Source organism: Lates calcarifer, linkage group LG14 (assembly GCF_001640805.2).
Source record: "Lates calcarifer isolate ASB-BC8 linkage group LG14, TLL_Latcal_v3, whole genome shotgun sequence".
Lineage (NCBI taxonomy): Eukaryota > Metazoa > Chordata > Actinopteri > Centropomidae > Lates > Lates calcarifer.
In genome coordinates, this window is record NC_066846.1 from 160,693 (window position 1) to 178,950 (window position 18,258).

The 18,258-nt window shown below is 39.6% G+C and overlaps 1 protein-coding gene across 3 annotated transcripts; it reads right to left on the reverse strand.

Annotated features, from left to right (window-relative positions):
- Window positions 1-403: 403 nt before the first annotated feature.
- senp3b (SUMO specific peptidase 3b) lies at window positions 404-16,738 on the reverse strand. 3 transcript variants are annotated; one of them, XM_018693927.2, is made up of 12 exons: window positions 16,488-16,738; window positions 14,393-14,518; window positions 12,122-12,844; window positions 11,169-11,282; window positions 10,815-10,926; window positions 9,674-9,821; window positions 6,992-7,039; window positions 5,607-5,684; window positions 4,169-4,306; window positions 3,620-3,703; window positions 3,350-3,400; window positions 404-1,956 (listed from the first exon to the last, which is right to left on the reverse strand). In XM_018693927.2, exons 2-12 carry the CDS (start codon window positions 14,478-14,480, stop codon window positions 1,846-1,848), a joined length of 1,695 nt encoding a protein of 564 aa, XP_018549443.1. In that variant the 5' UTR covers window positions 14,481-14,518; window positions 16,488-16,738; the 3' UTR covers window positions 404-1,845. The 3 variants fall into 3 exon arrangements, with proteins under 3 accessions (XP_018549443.1, XP_018549442.1, XP_018549445.1); XM_018693926.2 differs by having other exon boundaries at window positions 16,377-16,737; XM_018693929.2 differs by having other exon boundaries at window positions 16,606-16,734.
- Window positions 16,739-18,258: the final 1,520 nt, after the last annotated feature.

The following is an 18,258-nucleotide window of genomic DNA, read 5'->3' on the forward strand; positions in this document are numbered from 1 at the left end:
TCCTGCCTGGGATTAATAAAGGATTCTGATTCTGATATACTTGTCAATGAAGCCTGATGAAACCAATCAGTTCACTAAATTTCAAGCATGCCTTAAGGACATGCAATTTTATGTAATTAAACTCAGACAAAACCAAAGTTATTGTACTCAGCTCAGGACGCCTCAGGCAAACATTTTCTAATGATATGGTTACACTAGACAGCATTGGCCTGGCTCCCAGCTCCACTGTAAAGAATCTGGGAGTCATCTTTGACCAGGATATGTCCTTTAACTCACACATAAAACAAACTTCTAGGACTGCCTTCTTTCACCTGCATAACATCTCCAACATTAGACTCAGGATTGTAGATTATGACATCATACCTAGCTGATACCTACACAGTAGTGTTAATAAAAAGCACAGTCTCGTTTGACACGTATTTTTATTTTTAGCAACCATAATGCATTGTAGAAGATATATAAAACTGTCAACTCTGCTGCCATCAACTCGTTTGAAAAAAAAGACGAATAAAAGAAAAAAGAAAAAGAAAAAAAAACACAGCTATCAACAAATTTGTCTTTCGTTATAAAAAGAAGAGGAGGGTACTTCATGGTGGACATGCTTAATCTATTATGTAGCTGTCATGGTCCTCACCAAAATGGCTCTCAAACTTTCAAAGAAATACTAACCAGAGGATCTCTTTTGCACCTACACTTAAAATAACACAAATTAGTAGTCCTCCTTTTAACACCGTTTGTTTAAAGCAATAAGCATATCAACACATTCACTGACAGAGATAAAACACGGAAAGAGATAAATGCAATGTAAAGCTACCCCTTCTTTTTAGGCCAATGTCATTCTGGCTTGTCTGGGGGACGATCGACAGATGCAGATCCAGTCTCCCATGTGAAGATGTTCTATTTGTATTACTGGGAAGAGTGATGGAGGCAGTTTCTGGTAAAGGCGTCAATATGTGTTGTGTTCCATGGATGTTGTGTAAATTGAGATTTTCCTCAGAAAAATGCTGTTTTCTAATGTCAACATGGTATCAACTATGTATTTAAGTTCCATTTCAGCATCAGTTTAAACCCATCTAAATATCTTGTAGGAAACAAATATTATACATCAGAAATGTCACGTTGCATTCAAGTGGCAAACAGTACATGCTGACTAGATAGCATCGTCAACATAACACTGGCTGAAGCATGTGGGGGGGTGTATTATATGTTGTTTTACCAAAGGTGTGAGCTGAGAGTTTTACACTTCTGACTTGATTTGGAATGGAACACAACTGAATGTGTGGACTGGATGGATGTCAGTTATGAAAATCCAATGGTACTATTAAACCACAAGCTTACACGGACTGGTTCAAACTGTTCTGCTGTTTCAGGCTACCTTTGCACTCATTATTCAGGCGTCTTACAATGGTGCAAGTCATGTTGGACTAACTATGAAGGACCAGACTTCATCTGGACTGAATTCTTTGAATATCTCCATGATCTTTTTCAACTGAAAAATACATATGGACTACAACAGAATGGAAGATTAGCACATTTCCAAAATGGAAGATAGTCTTGGCCTCTGTCAACCACAAAGGAATAACCAGAACAGTTTTTCAAAGTTTTCAAAGGGAGGAGAGAGGGAAGCAAAGAGAGACAAAACAAAGCAAAACAATGACATCACCTACAGTAGAAGTAATTTATCTGGAAATTGGCAGAGAAAAATAAAGTTTTTGAAAAGTTTCTCTTTTTCCAGTCAATCATTTGCTCCTCTTGTCCTCTTCTCGTTAGACTATTGTCCCTCCATCTTGTTGGGGTTAGGGGTGGGAGCAGGTGGAGATGGTTGGCTCGGGTTGGGGTGGTTGGTCACAGGATGAGTTTGCAGTGACATAGTTCTTTGTACATTTGCCTCCTCAGGCGGGGCATGTCTTGCTGGCCAAAGCTGAATGGCTGCCCTAGTGCCAGACACTTGCAGTACTGCAGGATGGTGGAGGGGGAATGGGGGGAAAAACAAGTTATTGGCCTGCAGGAATCACAGATTCACAACAACACCGTTGTAATGGTACATTTACACTGCATGCAGCATAGGCCAGTAACTACAGTACCAGTCAAAAGTTTGGACACACCTTCTCATTCAATGTTTTTTCTTACTGTTTACATTGTAGATTAATACTGAAGACATCAAAACTACAAAGGAAGACATTTGGAATTATGTAGTAAACAAAAAAGTGTTAAACAAACCAGAATGTGTTTTATATTTTAGATTCTTCAGAGTAGCCACTTTTTGCTTTGATGAAAGCTTTACACACTCTTGTCATTCTCTCAGTCAGATTCATGAGGTAGTCACCTGGAATGGTGTTCAGGTTACAGGTGTGTTGTGTAGAGGTAGGGTTGGTACATAGTTCTAAACACTGAATAGCCCTAATCAACTACTGTTCTAATCCATGGTATGGCAAGAACCACTCAACTAAGTAAAGAAAACCTACAGTCCATCATTACTTTAGGACATGAAGGTCAGTCAATCCAGAAAATGTAAAGAACTTTGGATGTATGGAAGAGTTACCTCTGCTGCAGAGGATCAGTTCATCAGAGTTACAGAAACCACAAATGAACAGCACCTCAGATTAGAACCCACATAAATGCTTCACAGAGTTCAAGTAGCAGACACGTCTCAACATCAACTGTTTAGCTGCAAAGAAACCACTACTGAGGAAGAACAACAAGAAGAGAACTGCTTGGGCCAAAAACACAAGGAATAGACATTCGACCAGTGGAAACCTGTACTTTGGTCTGATGAGTCCAAATGTGAGATTTTTGGTTCCACCTGTCATGAGAAGCAGGAAAGGTGAGCAGATGGTTTCTACATATGTGGTTCCCACTGTAAAGCATGGAGGAGGACGTGTAGAATAATGTAGAACGTAATAAAAATAAAGAAAAACCCTTGACTGAGAAGGTATATCCAAACTTTTGACTGGTAATGTATGTGTTCTATGATGCCGTGAGACCAGTTCCATCAATGCTCAAGTCACAGCAAGTCAGCCATTTCTACAGTGAGCATTGTGGAAACGTGGCAATCCTTTATGAACAGACAGCCTACTTCCTTAATTAGGCACATCAAGACTGACTGAGCTTGCTATACCATCATCACTCTAAAAGCCATAGCCTATTTGGTCTTTTTAAAGCTCCCGCGATGGATAGACACATGTTGGTGTGCTTGGGTGATAGAGAGGAGATTGCAGATAGGCCTGAATCGAGACTGAGATGCTCATACAGCTAACTGTGCCTCCCCTAATGTGCCTTTAAGGCTAATACGACAGGATGTCACATTCATCTGCATGTGTTGATATGGGCTAAAACAGGAGACACGCACCTGTAGCACAAAAGCCCCACAGTCACTGTCGTTGTTCTGACGACCCACATTCTGCAAAATAAAATCCTCAAAACATTAACACAACAACTCCATACACATACAAAGACATAGTGATGTTATGTATGACCAGCAGCAACAACAGGTCACGTTTCCCAAAGTGATTGCACATTTTTTATATCATTTTTTGAGGGTTTTGTGAAATGAGCAACCTAGATCTGTATCAATCAGTCAGTCAGTTTGGAAAAAACAAAAAATAACAGAGCATCTCACCATTTTAAAAAAGCCTTTCCATCCCGTCAGAAAGTCTTGTTGGTCTTTTTTGATGGCCTCTGCTTGCAGATACTTAAAAATGTGCTGGAAACAACAAAAGATTGAGTGAAAAGACTGCAGGCATAAAGCAACCAACACAGGTCTCAATAATAAATAATAAATAAAGAAGAGGAAGAAGAAGAATCCCAATTATGAAATGTTAAACCATTTAACACACTGCCTAGTATCATATACACTAACAACAAAGCAATTTCCAGTCAATTACCCAATAAAGGTATTGTGAACCAAAAGGTTGATTGTTAACTGCACACATCATTCAAGACATTATATGTAATGCAGAGCTACAGTAGGTGTGTCAGAATAGAGCACACCTGCCACCATCAGATCTGTTCTATAAAGGCAGACTGCAGCCTGGGCACTGCCTGTGTAGAGACCTTACCTGTATCTCAGATGACAGTGGTCACTAAGGGCTCTAATGGACTTGTACATTTTTTTCATTTAAAAAAAGATCTGGCAGTGTAAGGACCTGGTGTTGATGTCTACCCCTACCTTTGGGCAGCGTCTGTTGAGGGTTCGCTGAGAGTCGAAGTAAGTGATGGCTCGACGAGGAATGTCAACACTGACCAGTGACCAGTGAACCTCTAAGTGGATGGGGATCAACAACAGATCCTTCTGAAAGATGTCAACCTGATAAAAGTCAAATAAGGGAAGAAGACAGGAAGAGGGGATGAGGTAACAGATGTGAATACAATTCTGTATACTTCAGGATGCTACAGTTTAGGACACTTTAGGACACAGCATTGTCCTGCCTACCAGTTGTGAACGTTCTAATTAACCATGCAGATGAGAAAGAGAGAGTATAGATGCTGTGTTGGTCATGTGGGAACACTTTGTTCTCAGGCAACACAATACAGACCAAAACTAAACCAAATGTAAATTCTGAGGGAAAATGGCAGCGCTGCTTAGTCAGTGTATGTGTGGTAGGGAGAGGCAGATGCTGACCATCAGAGTAGCAACAGCAAACATTCAGTGAAAGCTACAGCTCCTCGAGAGCCAAGCAGAGTTCAGTTGAGATACAGTCAGAATATAAGTTAACCCCAGCGTTAGCTGCAGGTCCTGTAGCTGTACTGAGTCTGCCCTCAAACTGTGGAGGCTGAGGCAGATCATTTCAGATGCAGCAGTGTGTTATATTGCATTACACAGTTAATTTAGTTGACTTTAGTGAAGTGCATCCACACTTTAAAAACTTTAACTTAAGGCAGCCCACCAGGGTCAGTCAGTGAGTCTTGTCAACAACTGTGTTGCTGCGTTAATACATATTTATGCATCACCATTCTTTGCAGATGCACATGTCAAAGAAAAGACAGATTGTGACTTTAAAAATTGATTTGTTGCCCTTAGAGCTGAAAGTATCCAACTTGGAACTGGATCCAAAACAGAACATGCTATCATAAACTACCCCTATACACCACTGTGTAAAATAACCATACATGAGGATGAATGTCACTCATGTTAGTTTCTGTTTATTGTTTAGAACAAAGAATTAATCACTCTTCCTTCCCATGGAGGTACTCACATCCAAGTTTATTGAGACTCTGCAGCAGACCCAAAACCTGCTTGAGGGATTATGTCATCTAACCTTGTAAGACCTCAGGAATCCACAGGAAGAGAATGGAAGATACGACTGAGGAGAAGGATGTCTCAGTCAAGGTGTAAACCTGTCACTATCTCTCTGTCTTGTGTGTGATTGTGAGTTGTGTGAATGGAATGAGATGTTTGGAACAAAATATGAACAATTGCACAGTATTTATAATGCCTGGATGACAAGAAGCTATCAACTATCAACTGATAATGCAGAGATTTAACTGCTTGGCAAACAGGGGGTCACAGTTAAAAAGGATGGGACACCTTGTCAAGCACAACCTTAACTTAAACACAACTTAAATGAAAAACCATTCAAAGACAGAGAGTTATGACACCTACTTACATTTTTTGTCCACCGTTTGACTCCATCATAGCCTTTTGTCCTTAGCTTATCATAAAAGAAGCTGTTGAAAAAGTGAACCTGAGGAAGAGAATGGAGCAAAGTAAAAAAAAGTTTTCATGAGGGATGATGTTCATGTTGTAATATTTATATTCTGACAAAATATAAATATTTCATCATCACACTCTTGTGGCTTATGTGATAAACATGTTAGTCCTGCACAGCTCATCAATGTCTATTGGTGAGCATTCTGAAATAAAAATAAAGAGATGAACATCTGAAGATGGCATCTCTAGAAATAACTGAACCATGATGTATTACTTTCAATTTCCATTTTATATGAACAGTCGAGAATTGGTTTTAAGGCAGAGTTTCACAAAGTCACAAAGTGTTTCACTATTTACTGTAGTTGTAATGATTTATTTCTTCATGATTTTAAAATATACTTTGTGAGTTGTGCATAGCCTACTTTTTCATACAAACAGGCCCGCATAACTTAGTAAGTTAACCAGATGTTCCAATTGTGTCTCACTTTTCCAAACACCCTTCTTACTGTGTTTCAAATGATTTTAGAAATGTCTACAAACATATTCATGTTTCCAATATAAAGACAACTAAATATAAATTAGGTTGTAAGCACGGCTGTCATTCAAATTTCAATTGAACTGCAGCTGAGACTGGCTGACCATCAAATGAACAACATTTTGTTTATAACAGTGTACTCTACAAGGCATAGGACAACCACTGACATGTGTTATGTAACTGCTCATTTACAAAACAATAAAACCTGCAGAGGAACCACATGTGGTTTTTTTCTGGGCTACCCAAGTTTCTTAAAACATTACAAAAATAGCTAACTGTAGCCTGGAAAGGATACATGCTACAATTATTTGTAATAAAATAAACACATTAACAAGAGTGATGCTGGCAGCTCTGAGGGTTCACTTAGACACAGCAGTGCTTTGACCTGGAAGGTAAGATCCTTCCTGTAATGCACATGATGATTTTCAGTGAGATCAATAACTACCTCCAACTCTTTCTCCTATTAGTTTCTGTTTAATTCTCATGCTGTCACTCTCTTCTCTTGTAACATTACTTATCTTCTGATACTCACTGAGAGTCAAAATTGAACTGGTTCAGTCACTGACAAAAGCAGAACAGGAACATGGCAATGAGATGGAAATCAACTAAGTAATCCCATTTATCTTCTGAATACAGAATACTCAAGGATACACTTTTGGCCTTAACAAGCAGACAGCTCTTGAGTATACAAACACCTGACATTAGAATGTCCTGTGACCACTTGTGATTGGTGTATCACTGCATATGATGCACATCAAATCAGTGGAGAGCCCCTTTAATAACATGGTTATTATTTAATTCCTTACCCTCTCTGGCACAGAGTCCATGACCAGGTCACCATACATGTTCATAACCTGGAAAAACAGAAACCAAGGAAGATGTAATATGTAAACAAACATCTTTAAGGACACAGGACCTTTTCTGATCAGTGAATAGTGATTACAGCAGATGGTATTTAACCAAAAGATAAATCTCTGCCATCTGGAATTCCTTCTTGTATTTGTAGTGACTGAATACACTACATTTTGTATGAATTTGGCAAGAAATCTAACTGTAATTGAAGGAAGGAGAACTGCTGCTGTGGCTCAGCACTTGCCATTTTTGTTAGAGGATGTGTCAGAATGCAGAGCAGGTAACTGCTTCATGTTGCAGTCTGCCTCCAAATGCTGAAAATTTTAATACTTTGGGCAGAGAGGTAAGTTTTCCCAGAATACAGGTATTTAGTTAAAGAAATACTACTCAGTTAATCCAATATTAATATTTTATTAATGAACAGCACTGCTAACTGTTGTTATGCAGTTGCCTGCCACTATACAGGGCTGCAGCCCCAGCAGCCCCCAAACTCCCTGCGCTAATGCCACTTTGTTGCAAATAAGCAAGTGGAAAGTGGGACAGATGATTCTGTGTAAACCAAGTTAGCAGCATTTTGATCCAGAAAATGAAAATAAGGTTGTATATGAGCTGTGTCAGAATAAACTGGCATATAACTACATGACCAGAGCAATGCACAACCACATTCAGCACAGGTGTGAGGACTTAACCTGCAAGAAAGGAACACTGCTAACGTTAGCTACACTGGGCAAATCAATGTGACATTGTCGAGCCCAGTGTTTCCGCAGTCTGTCTCATTTTTCCTGCCACAGTTTTATAATGAACCAAAAATAGTTTCAAACTTCTCATAACAATATGAAAGATATCAAAAACAGTGTTCTGTGTTTTTTCTTAACGACCCATTTGTCATAGTCTGTCAGGCCTTAGGGAGCACTGGGAGGAATCCTGCCACTCTGGTAGGCAGGCAAACAAAAAAAATCCCTTAAGTTTTTCCTCATCATTGCCCTTCCCAGCGAAGATGTGAGCAGAGATGCAAGGACAGAGAGATTAGGGAAACACATTGAGATGCCCTTTATCCATCATCAGTCATCTGAAGCAACATCAGTTTCTGACTGACAGTATTTACCAATATACATACTGTCCAAACAATACTAAAGGCAGTAGCAGTGTTTAAAGTCTCTCTGCACATTTCACCTTTAACTCTAAGCATCTGCACATTTCTTCCATCATGTTCTGTCAACCTGCCTATACTGTCTAGCCTACAGATCTGTTCAACAACAGTTTATAGGTAGACTTGGACACTGACACACAAGCCGTTTCTACTGGCAGCAATGTATTTTTTTAAATCTTGTAATTATTTTGTGCTGCTAATGCTACTTAATTATTTAATAATCCTAATTACGATGAAAATTTCTTGTACTTTGAAGTAATAACGGCACAAATGTTTTAGGGAGTTAAAATTATGTTTTCTATCCAGTGCACATGGATCTTCAGTCCTATGTGACTGACTGGAATAAGTGATCAACTATGTGTTGCTTTGGCGACAGACTTCTCTGTGTATGCTTATACAGTTCTGAAAAGTCTGTCATGACAGTGGACAAGCACAATCTAAATCTAAGCAAGGGGGTATCAAACAAGGGATTTGGGATGTGCTGCAAGCTGTACTGAATGAAGTTACAATTCACAAAACAAGACAAAAGAGTCAAAAAGCTCTCATACTGAGGTTTTATTTTGGTTTGTGTGTCTTTGGTAGTCTTGACTTAGTCTCTTGGATATGTTTGTATATCTTTGTGAATAAATTCAATGAATTTGATTGTTTTAAAGGTGTTGTACTCCTCATAAGGTCACCCAAGGGTGGAGCGTAAAACAATATCCTGTGTATTTAATTTTTACTTAACCTGGCAATTTTTACTACTACAGGAGAGACACCCAGTATTTTATGCTCAAGTGTTAAGACTGACCTTTTGTAATGCAAGGAGCTGATGGTATGTTTTTTGACACTTAATTGCTTTCCAGACAAGTATAAGGCACATTTTTAACAGTCCTGAAGATCAGCCGGGACTCATCATCCTTAGGTTTAGGCCAGTGTAAAAATTCTCAAACTGGTTTGATATTTAAGCCAACTGCAGACCACTAGGTGGCGGTAATGCATCTTTAGGCTGGTTTGCCAACTGCCAATAAATACTAAATAAGAAGCAGCAGCGAGTGAAGCTGAACACCTGAGCGACATATTGTGTTTATTTCTCAGAGCAACCTTTCTACTTAATTTTCACTAACTCTGTTTCACTTTGGGGCCCATCTGTGAAGCAATGGAGGCATGATATTTTCGCAGGTGGGCATGAAAATTAGATGCATTATACCCTTTGGCCATGACTTCCTCCCTGCAGTGTTTTACATGATACAGAGTCTATGTTTTTCAGCTCACCTCTTTTATTAGCTTCAAATCCAAATTGTTGACAGACTATCACAGTTGTAGTTTTCTTCATAAAAACCACACACAAACGTACCAGTGAACAGACACCTCGTACTGTCCAACTATGTACCATGTAAAAGAATTTTCTTTCACCTGTGCTTTTTCTTCTATGGTTAAAAAACCATACACCTTTTTCAGGTCTATCATCTTATGCCCAAAGAGTTATAAGTTTGTAATGGTGTACCTGGTCATTGAGCCAGTTCTGTCCATACAGAGTGCCCAGGTCATCCATAGTCAGAACATGGCGTTTGTAGTTGACTCTGAATGTTTTAGCCAGGGCTGATCCTGAAGAACGCTGGAAGGATTGTATTAGGTGCTGGACCACTGCTTTCCTAGTGAAGAATAAATCAAACAAAGAATCACTGCAGAGGTAATAAAACATCCCTATTAGTTTAATCAACTCTCTAGATAGTCTAACAAATGTCATGAATTCTGAGATGGACAATCTAACAGTGCCAAATGACCAGACATTAGGTGGTATGGTACTCCTGTTCACAAACATTTTTATGGATAATTACACTGAATGCTTGTGGCAGTTAGGATTAGGAGGACTGAATGTCTGATGATTACTGTGGTTTTCGAGGGATGATTTCTTCCTCTTTTAATTTGGACTATGACTGGAAAAACATGACAACTGATTTTTAAGGATTTATGTGACATTTGAAGGGCCTCCTGCACAACCTGATATTGGCTCATTCACAGTACTCACAGCTTTTTTCACAATAACTTGAGTCAAAATTGAGAAATGACAATTATTATCTCTGAGTGACAACAGAGAAAAAGTCAATCACAAAAATGACCAGCCTTAAAGCCTAAATACTGTAAGCTACTAACTATGCAAATATTGCCTTGCTTCTTTGACCCAATCCCAAGCTAAGCGGAATGAAAAAGTACATTTTCAATCTATATTAGTATATCGTAAGTCATATAATGCTGTTTGAACAATTTTGCAAATAATAGGCAAATAATACTGCCAATAATAGCAATATGGCAACATCAGTGATAAGGACAGATGGTTATGAGGTCAATCTCTTGGTTTTATACAATTGTAAAGAAATCAATCAAGAAAAGAACAGAGAAAATAATCCATAATGACATTCTTCATTGCACTAGTCAGTGTTGTTTTAGAACCATGGTAAATCATGTTATTCAAGTCCAAGTCCACTACTTACAAACCATATGACTAAACATTGACAGGCATCACACCCTGGCAGGCATCTGTACAGGGTGTACCCTGCCTCTCGACCAGTGTCAGCTGGGATAGGCTCCAGCCCCCCCCTTAAGGATAAGTGGTATAGATAATGGATGGATAGACTGTGTCTGACCTGTGTGGCTGTGAGAAGTTCTCACTGAAGATGTCCTGAAGCTTCTCCACAATGTCATCCACATGGATGGGGATTAAACTGCCATACTGCTGTAGAGACTCCTCGAGAATACCTCAAGACAGAAGAAAACCATAAGACATCATCATCTTCATCACAGGTCAGACAAGCATGCTCTGGTGTCTGTAAGGGATGGGCAATATAGTATCGTTTGCAATATAACAGGAAAAAAATTCCCCACGCTAAGAATTAGTTATACTGTGATAATAACGATAAACTCTAGTTAAAGACATATTTGTGTGTGTGTGGCAGACCTACAGTGAACATGAGCTAACAGCTTAAGTCTCTGATCCATACCAGTCACACAGCTCATGTGTTCCTCAGTAAGGGCCAGTTCCACTGGTTTGACCTCCACTTCCCGTCTCCCTCTGTCCTCTTGCTTGTCTGGAGAGCAGCCATTTACCTTCTTATCTGCCAGAAAAAAGGAAAAACATTACATACATGTGTACACACACACACACACACACACACACACACACACACACACACACACACAGGTGCATACATCATTTTTATGCAGATTCTTAGACTTAGTTAATATTTTCAACCTTATTCCAAAAAAAGCAATCCACTGAAGGAAAAATATTGCATAATGGTATACTAACTCTGCTAAGCTGCAACTCAATATATTGAAAGCACTGGGGGGCTGAGAGGAAGGACTTGGATGTAACATTTTCATTGTAGTTTTGTTGAAAGAAGTAAATAAATATCTTATATTTATTTTTAACAAATAACAAACAAATACACAACAGGCGTTAGCCAGGTGTGTGCCAGTTCCATTATTATTCCATTGTTATTATTGAAAGCACGATTGATTCACTGGGTGGTGGTTCTTTCATTACCATGAACACACACACTGTAGTTTATTTTGACTCAGTCCCACACACACCATCCTGCTGCTGCTCCAGCAGGACAAGGGCATCAAATATTAAGTTTTCCACCACTTCCCGGACAAATGCTCTATTTAATCCTGGTTGGAGTAACACAGGACTACAGGTGCCCAGCTGTTTCAAAAATAAAAGAATATATTTATGTGTTTTTTTTTAAAGATCCTCAGTAGGAACAAGAGCCACAGTCTGGGTAGACAAATCAGAAAAATACATACATTGTTTTATCTAGTCACGTGATCTGATTTGGTTTGTGGATAGGAAGTGTGGGGTTTTTGATTTATTTCCTTGTTATAAGAAAAACTTTGCCAACTTTATCTTCATCAACTAGCCTTCTTTAGAGAATATAGTGTGCATTAGTACCTCTGTCAGACTCTGTGAACCTGTCATCGTTGCTGTCATCTGCTCCATCGGTGTATGATGACTGGTGATACCTTTTTATCCTCCTCTGCTTGCCATACAGATTGTACCTTTGCCCTCTCCGACTCCACCGCTGCCCTAGAAAGCACACCCACTGGGCTCGCTGGCGCCAGCTCTTCCAGTGCTGAGTGAGCCGAAATCCAAGGCCTCCATGGGATCGCAAACGCTGCCAGCGCCTGAGCCTCCTCAGAGCCCTGGTCTTGCTGAGGTGGGACCTGAACAAGTCCCCTGCTTCAGCCTGGGAGAGAGTTTCCTCTACAGCAACATCAGCACGTTCTTCTGCCTTCTGTTGTGGTCCACAGTGTTGATGTTGTTGTGAATGGCGGTACTGGGTGGACTGGAAGGGAAAGTCTGGGATCTCCCACTCTACCTCTGCTTGGTCTCCTTCCTCCTCCACCTCTGCCTCCTCCTCATCTTCTTCCTCCTCCTCCTCCTCCTCATTGTTATCCCAATCTTCACCCTCAATCTCACCCTTGTCCTCCCCATCCAGATTGTTTTCTTCTTCCTCGTCACCTATTGCCTCAATCTCACCCATCCCATCCTCTTCCTCCTCGTCGACATACTCGCGTGTCCACACTTTCTCTTTCTGCCCCAGTCTGAGGTGCATGGGGCTGGGTACGCTGTGGCCCGACACTGGGACTATGAGGTGGTCCCCAGGAATCCCACCTAAACAGAAGCATGAGCAGTGATTTACTTCATCAGCTGTGTTCAATCAAGAGTCATGTTTTCATTCTAACAAAATATTACCATACCTCATCATTTCACTCAACACATGTACGATGTTAAATTAGGATACAAATGAAGAGACTGGCTTTGACATCACAGCGCAGAGGGTTCACAGACTACATGAGAAGAGTAAATTAGCATAACTGAAAAACTGGAACTAGAAAATGTTTAGCATATTTTCTTGTAAAACAACTTAATTAGTTGTAAAAAAAAAAAAACCAAACAAACAAAAAGAAGATTATTATTGTGATGATAGACTAAATGATTAATGTACTGATCACTTAAATTCTTCTTTTGTTACTTAAATTCTGGAACCTAAGCCTAATTAACTTTGATAAGGACTTTGAAAGGATCCAAATTCAGTACAAAGAGGCAATACTGGACTTGGATTTTCTAATATTACAATAACTGGAATAAACAGATAAATGTATGCAGCAGTTAAGACGGTAACAGTTAAAGTGAGCAAAATTAATTCAAGGGGATGAGGGCTGAATTGATTGAAAATTGATGAATGAAAAATCTTTTTATTGAAGCTTTGTTTAATCTATGTAACTAATCACTACTGTCGACCAATCCATGGCTGTGGACACGTGATGTTAAGAAGATGTAATTTGATGGCGTGGACTGCAAAATGGAGAAAGAGCGAGAAAATAGTGATAGGCGAGGAGATAAAAATATCAGAGGTTTCAGATCATTTCAAGCTGAAAAAAAAAAACTCTACAGTGTGCCAATTTAAAAGCATCCAGTGTACACATCCAGTCCACAGAGCAGACCCAGTACAAGGTAACAGGAATGTTAGCATTTAACGTCAATCAATGATTGCTAGTTGAGATGAAGGCTAGCAAAAAAATATCTGTTAATTATGGCCATACGTCCATGGCTGGTAAAGAAAGTAAATCAATATAAATAATAACATCAGAAAATAAAATGCTGCGGTCAATTTGTTAAAGCTTGAGCTTCACTGATGTTATTATTATGATATCTCTCTCTCTCACTCACTCACACACGTACCTCTATCTTAATATCTTTTGTTGACACTCAATCACATAATGCATTCCCTAGCACCTTTCCCCTCCCTCATCCATCACAGCTAAATGACTAATCCCAACCCTTACCTTAGCCTAAACCTCATTCTAACCTGAATCCTAAAACCACGTTTTAAAACCTTAAAACCTCAACCTCAGGTTGTGAGGACCTGCCAAAATGTCCTCACTCCCAAGGTCTAGAATTTAAAAACACACAAAAACACACACACCCTCCACAGTGATGCATAAAATACTGCAAGAAAGCAAAATATTCAATGGTGTTCACAGATAAGAGGATGAAACCACATATTTAAGCATTGTTTGTACCTGATCAAAAACAACTGAGCTGAAAAAATAAATGCTCGTTAGTGCTGCCAAAATGCTTCATGTGAAGGCACCCACGATCACTTGACCTAGCTTGTCAAAAAGTAAACATATTATTAACCAGAAGTAAAACACCTACCTCCTCCTGTGTCGCCCTGTCCCACAGCGGTCAGACCCAGGTCTCCCTGCCAGCAGTTCTGGGCCAGGCTACCGCCACTGTCTCGCATTATCCACGGACAACCCACAACCTGCGCCAGCTCGTCACCTACAAAAAAAGTGTGGTAGTGTGTAACCATACGGTCACTTCACAAACTGGTTTGAGAAACTGAATTTTGTTGCAAGTTTGAAATTAGTCTGATGCATCACACAGTATCTGCTTGCTGTCACAGCAGGGTCTGCCAGGAACTTGACCAGTGTTGTGAAAACCTCCTCAGGTCAGAGCAAGCCACTTTCTAAATGCAGCTTCCTAGTTATCTTACAGTGAGAGAGCACACTAATTTGAACACAGCTGCTCTGCAGTGGGGCTGAACAACATGCAAAAAAATGTCATTGAAAAAATCATATTGCAGTTATTTTGACAGATAAATAGAAAAATGATGATGATATCTCTGTAACACCACACACACTATTTATCTTGTGACACATCTTATATATATCAAAAACTTGCAGCTCCTGCATTTTGGACATTGAACTTGGTCATATTGCATTTTCAACATTATATAATATTTCAATTAATTTTTCAGCCCTATTCCTCAGTGCTCTACTCTCCCTCCACAAACCATATTTCTAATCCACAATGTTTATGGCTGCCTTGCTGTACTGTGAAATATCACATGTCTTACTGAACAAAATATCATTTAATAAAACAGAAGGTCATGTGAAAACAATTACCCAAGCTGCATTAATTAATAGGATAGGTGAGGCCCTGACACCAGTCATGTTTTTTCCTAAAATAATAATGACCTAATGACCTCAGCACTCTAAACGTTAACGCAAATATATTTTGTAATGTGCAAGATGTTTACTGTCTGCCTGGAAAGACAACATGTCTAACCTAAGTCAAAACCAACATGTATATTCAAAATTTCAATAGGACTGCACCAGCCTCTGCCATGGCCCTCCACAGGTTTGGCCAGCAGAACGTCCGGCAAAGAGGAAGAGTGGAGTGGCATAATATGAAAATATCTTTAATTTGTTTCACCCAAGGACAAAATGTTATCACTCTGAAGAACAGAATAAGCTGTGAGAGGATCAAAGTCCCTCTGAAGATGCAATAGTACTAATCTCGCAATACTTACTGAACTACACAGTGCAGTTGGTATACAAAACACACCTCATCAAAGCAGCACTCATGCTTTCCAATGACAATACTGCAACTGGCACAACTAGCGGGAAAAAGCATCACTTTCCATGGCATATACACCAGGCAGTATTAATGACCTATAACCTTCCAACATAATATTGATGTGTTAAATCACAAAACCAAGAGGCTGCTTAAAGATAGGGAGATAACATCGTCTGTTCTGACTAGCTATTGAGAATACAGTTCAACAACAACGGGATTCTTGTTACCATGTGCACCTGGTCACAGTGCGGATATGTAACTTAGCCTGCTTGCTAGCTAGACTGAGTGGGTTTACTGTACCAACGCCCAGCTATGAGAATAACTGAGCAGTTGGGTAAATTAAGATACACAATAGTGAATAATTAAATGCGGGCCGTGTCTAGTACTGGATACAATCTTTCAGAAAACCTGCACTTTGATGAGAATTCTTTTCGATGCAGGAAATAGTCCTCACCAGGGCTAGCCTGTGCGCGGTGAGCGCTAGCGACATCGCCGTCTTAGTTTCACCATTTAAACATAAACTATTTTCACCACGACTGCAAATCTTCCCTTGTCAGTTTGTATGGATAGTCAAAGCCATTGCACCACCACTAAGAACAATCCGGAATGACCAGACTTCTTCGGTGCACTCTTGTCTATCAGTGCTAACATATTAGCTGGTTAGCCATGTTGTCGTCAGCTAGCTAAGCGATAGGCAGATACCATGTTACTAACAACAAAATAAAACGCCCGGCATATGTTTTCTTTACATAGCTAGGTGTGGCATTTGTGTGCTTACCGTTGACCTGCAGATTTATATGAGTATGTGCCCAGCTGCTTCTGACTGAAAGTAAGGCGTGTTTAGTATTGTATGGGTATCGAACCAAAACAAATGCTAATTGTTTTAAACCTCATTCAATGAAGTCAGGTGTGGAACAGCCAGATGTCACCTCCTAGCGAACTTTGATTTCTTTTAGGTCTTCCGGTTCAAAGAAAAACGCAAATACCTAACTGAAACGGTGACTTACAATCGACGATGTATGTGAAATCGAGAGTAAGAATTTATTTAAAAGGTCTATCGGGAGACGAAGGGTGCCCCGAACCGGATCACTGCAGATTTTTCGGTCTTATGTCAACTGTAAGTCCGTCGCGCAGCAATGGCGTCACACACTGAGTATGTTTTTAAACGTAGCTTTTCGTTTTTGACCCTCATATTCAATTTATCGGGAGACATTTATTATAACTTATTAGTTATGCAATGAATTTGGAACAAAAACCAAGTTAAATAAGTGAAACACAAAGAGGTTTCATGAAAAGAAGACATTAGTATTGATCTAATTTATGCCTTATTCGATTACTCGGGTGTTGCAGAAACTATTTGTTAACGTTCCTTGATTTTTGTAAAGTGTACAATACACTTAATCATGTATTTCTTTTGTATTTCCTAAAAATATCTTGATTTGATGCTGAATTAGTGAAAGCTCTGTAGGAATTCTTCTTTTGTGGTTTTTGGCAGTGTAGGCACCAGGTGTTACTGTCCTCTGAGGACAGTAACACACTCCTGTAAACACTCCTACAGCACTGAAGCCTTGAAAGTCAGTGCAAACAATTCCTACAACCCTCTGTCTGTACAAAGGCAGTGGAACAAACTGTGTTACTGTACTGCAGGAGGTAGGACTACACTCCACACCACATGAAGCTGGTTGTCTGAACAGAAGGAGAAAGCAAAGCAACAAACACATCGGTGGGAAAAACAGTGTCCTATTTCCATTGTAGAAAGAATGCAATGTCAGTTATATGTTTAGATGAAATCCAGGGTTTTAAGACTTGATGATTTGACATTTGTATTTATTTGTTCTAGGCTATGAGTACACTAAGACATTGATGTATTCTAAAACCTTTGACTGGTAGTGTATAATAATATTAATCTACATTAATTGAATAAGTTAGGTGATAGGAGTTACAGTGTTTAACTGGTAGGCCTGAGTTCAAGGGGCGTCTCCCAGCTGAAGCCATGTCTCACTCAGTAGACATTGATATACCTTTTCCACCAACATGTCATGGGGGTGGTGAGGGCCATGGGATGGTTTCAGAAGTCTGCTGTGGTTTATGGATTTTATGGTGTGTTGTTTTTTCCCTTACTCATTTCCCTTTTAATCCCCTTTAATGTGTGTGTTTACTTTGTTGTTCAAAAGTACTTTTTTTGCAGTACAGTATTACCAGAGTGGCGTTTTGCATGGCTCAAATCATTGTATACATTCTGGAAAGTTGCACATGGTGGCTTCCCCCTTGCAGTCCCCTCTGCTCTAACTGTTTCCAAGCTGGGCAGCCTGTCCTGCTATAACAACTGGCAGAACTTACCTCCTTCTTCCTTGGGCATGTCAGACTCTATCTGATCTGGACATTTGGGGTTTTTTCTCGACAAGAGGATGTGTTCTGTTTCATGTCTATTTATTCTTGTCCTATATTTTGTTTGTGTATTAAATGAATTTATGTTTGAGCCTACCTCTGCCCTCTGGTGTCTGTGTTGTTATGGCTGTGGATTTTAATACTTAGTACAACCTTGTGACATTTCCACACTACACACAAGACACATTTAAATACATCAGTTGTCACTGGAAATACTCTTTGTGCACAAACACATGCACACACACACACACACACACACACACACACACACA

What these genes read in the sequence shown, in the direction of transcription:
- senp3b (XM_018693927.2), bottom strand. Translation starts at nt 14,480, where the DNA reads ATGCGAGACAGTGGCGGTAGCCTGGCCCAGAACTGCTGGCAGGGAGAC. An exon ending in ACAGGGCGACACAGGAGGAG is followed by an intron (nt 12,845 to 14,392) that starts GTAGGTGTTTTA and finishes GCTTCTGTTTAG; the next exon opens with GTGGGATTCCTGGGGACCAC. An exon ending in GTTCACAGAGTCTGACAGAG is followed by an intron (nt 11,283 to 12,121) that starts GTACTAATGCAC and finishes TTTTTCTGGCAG; the next exon opens with ATAAGAAGGTAAATGGCTGC.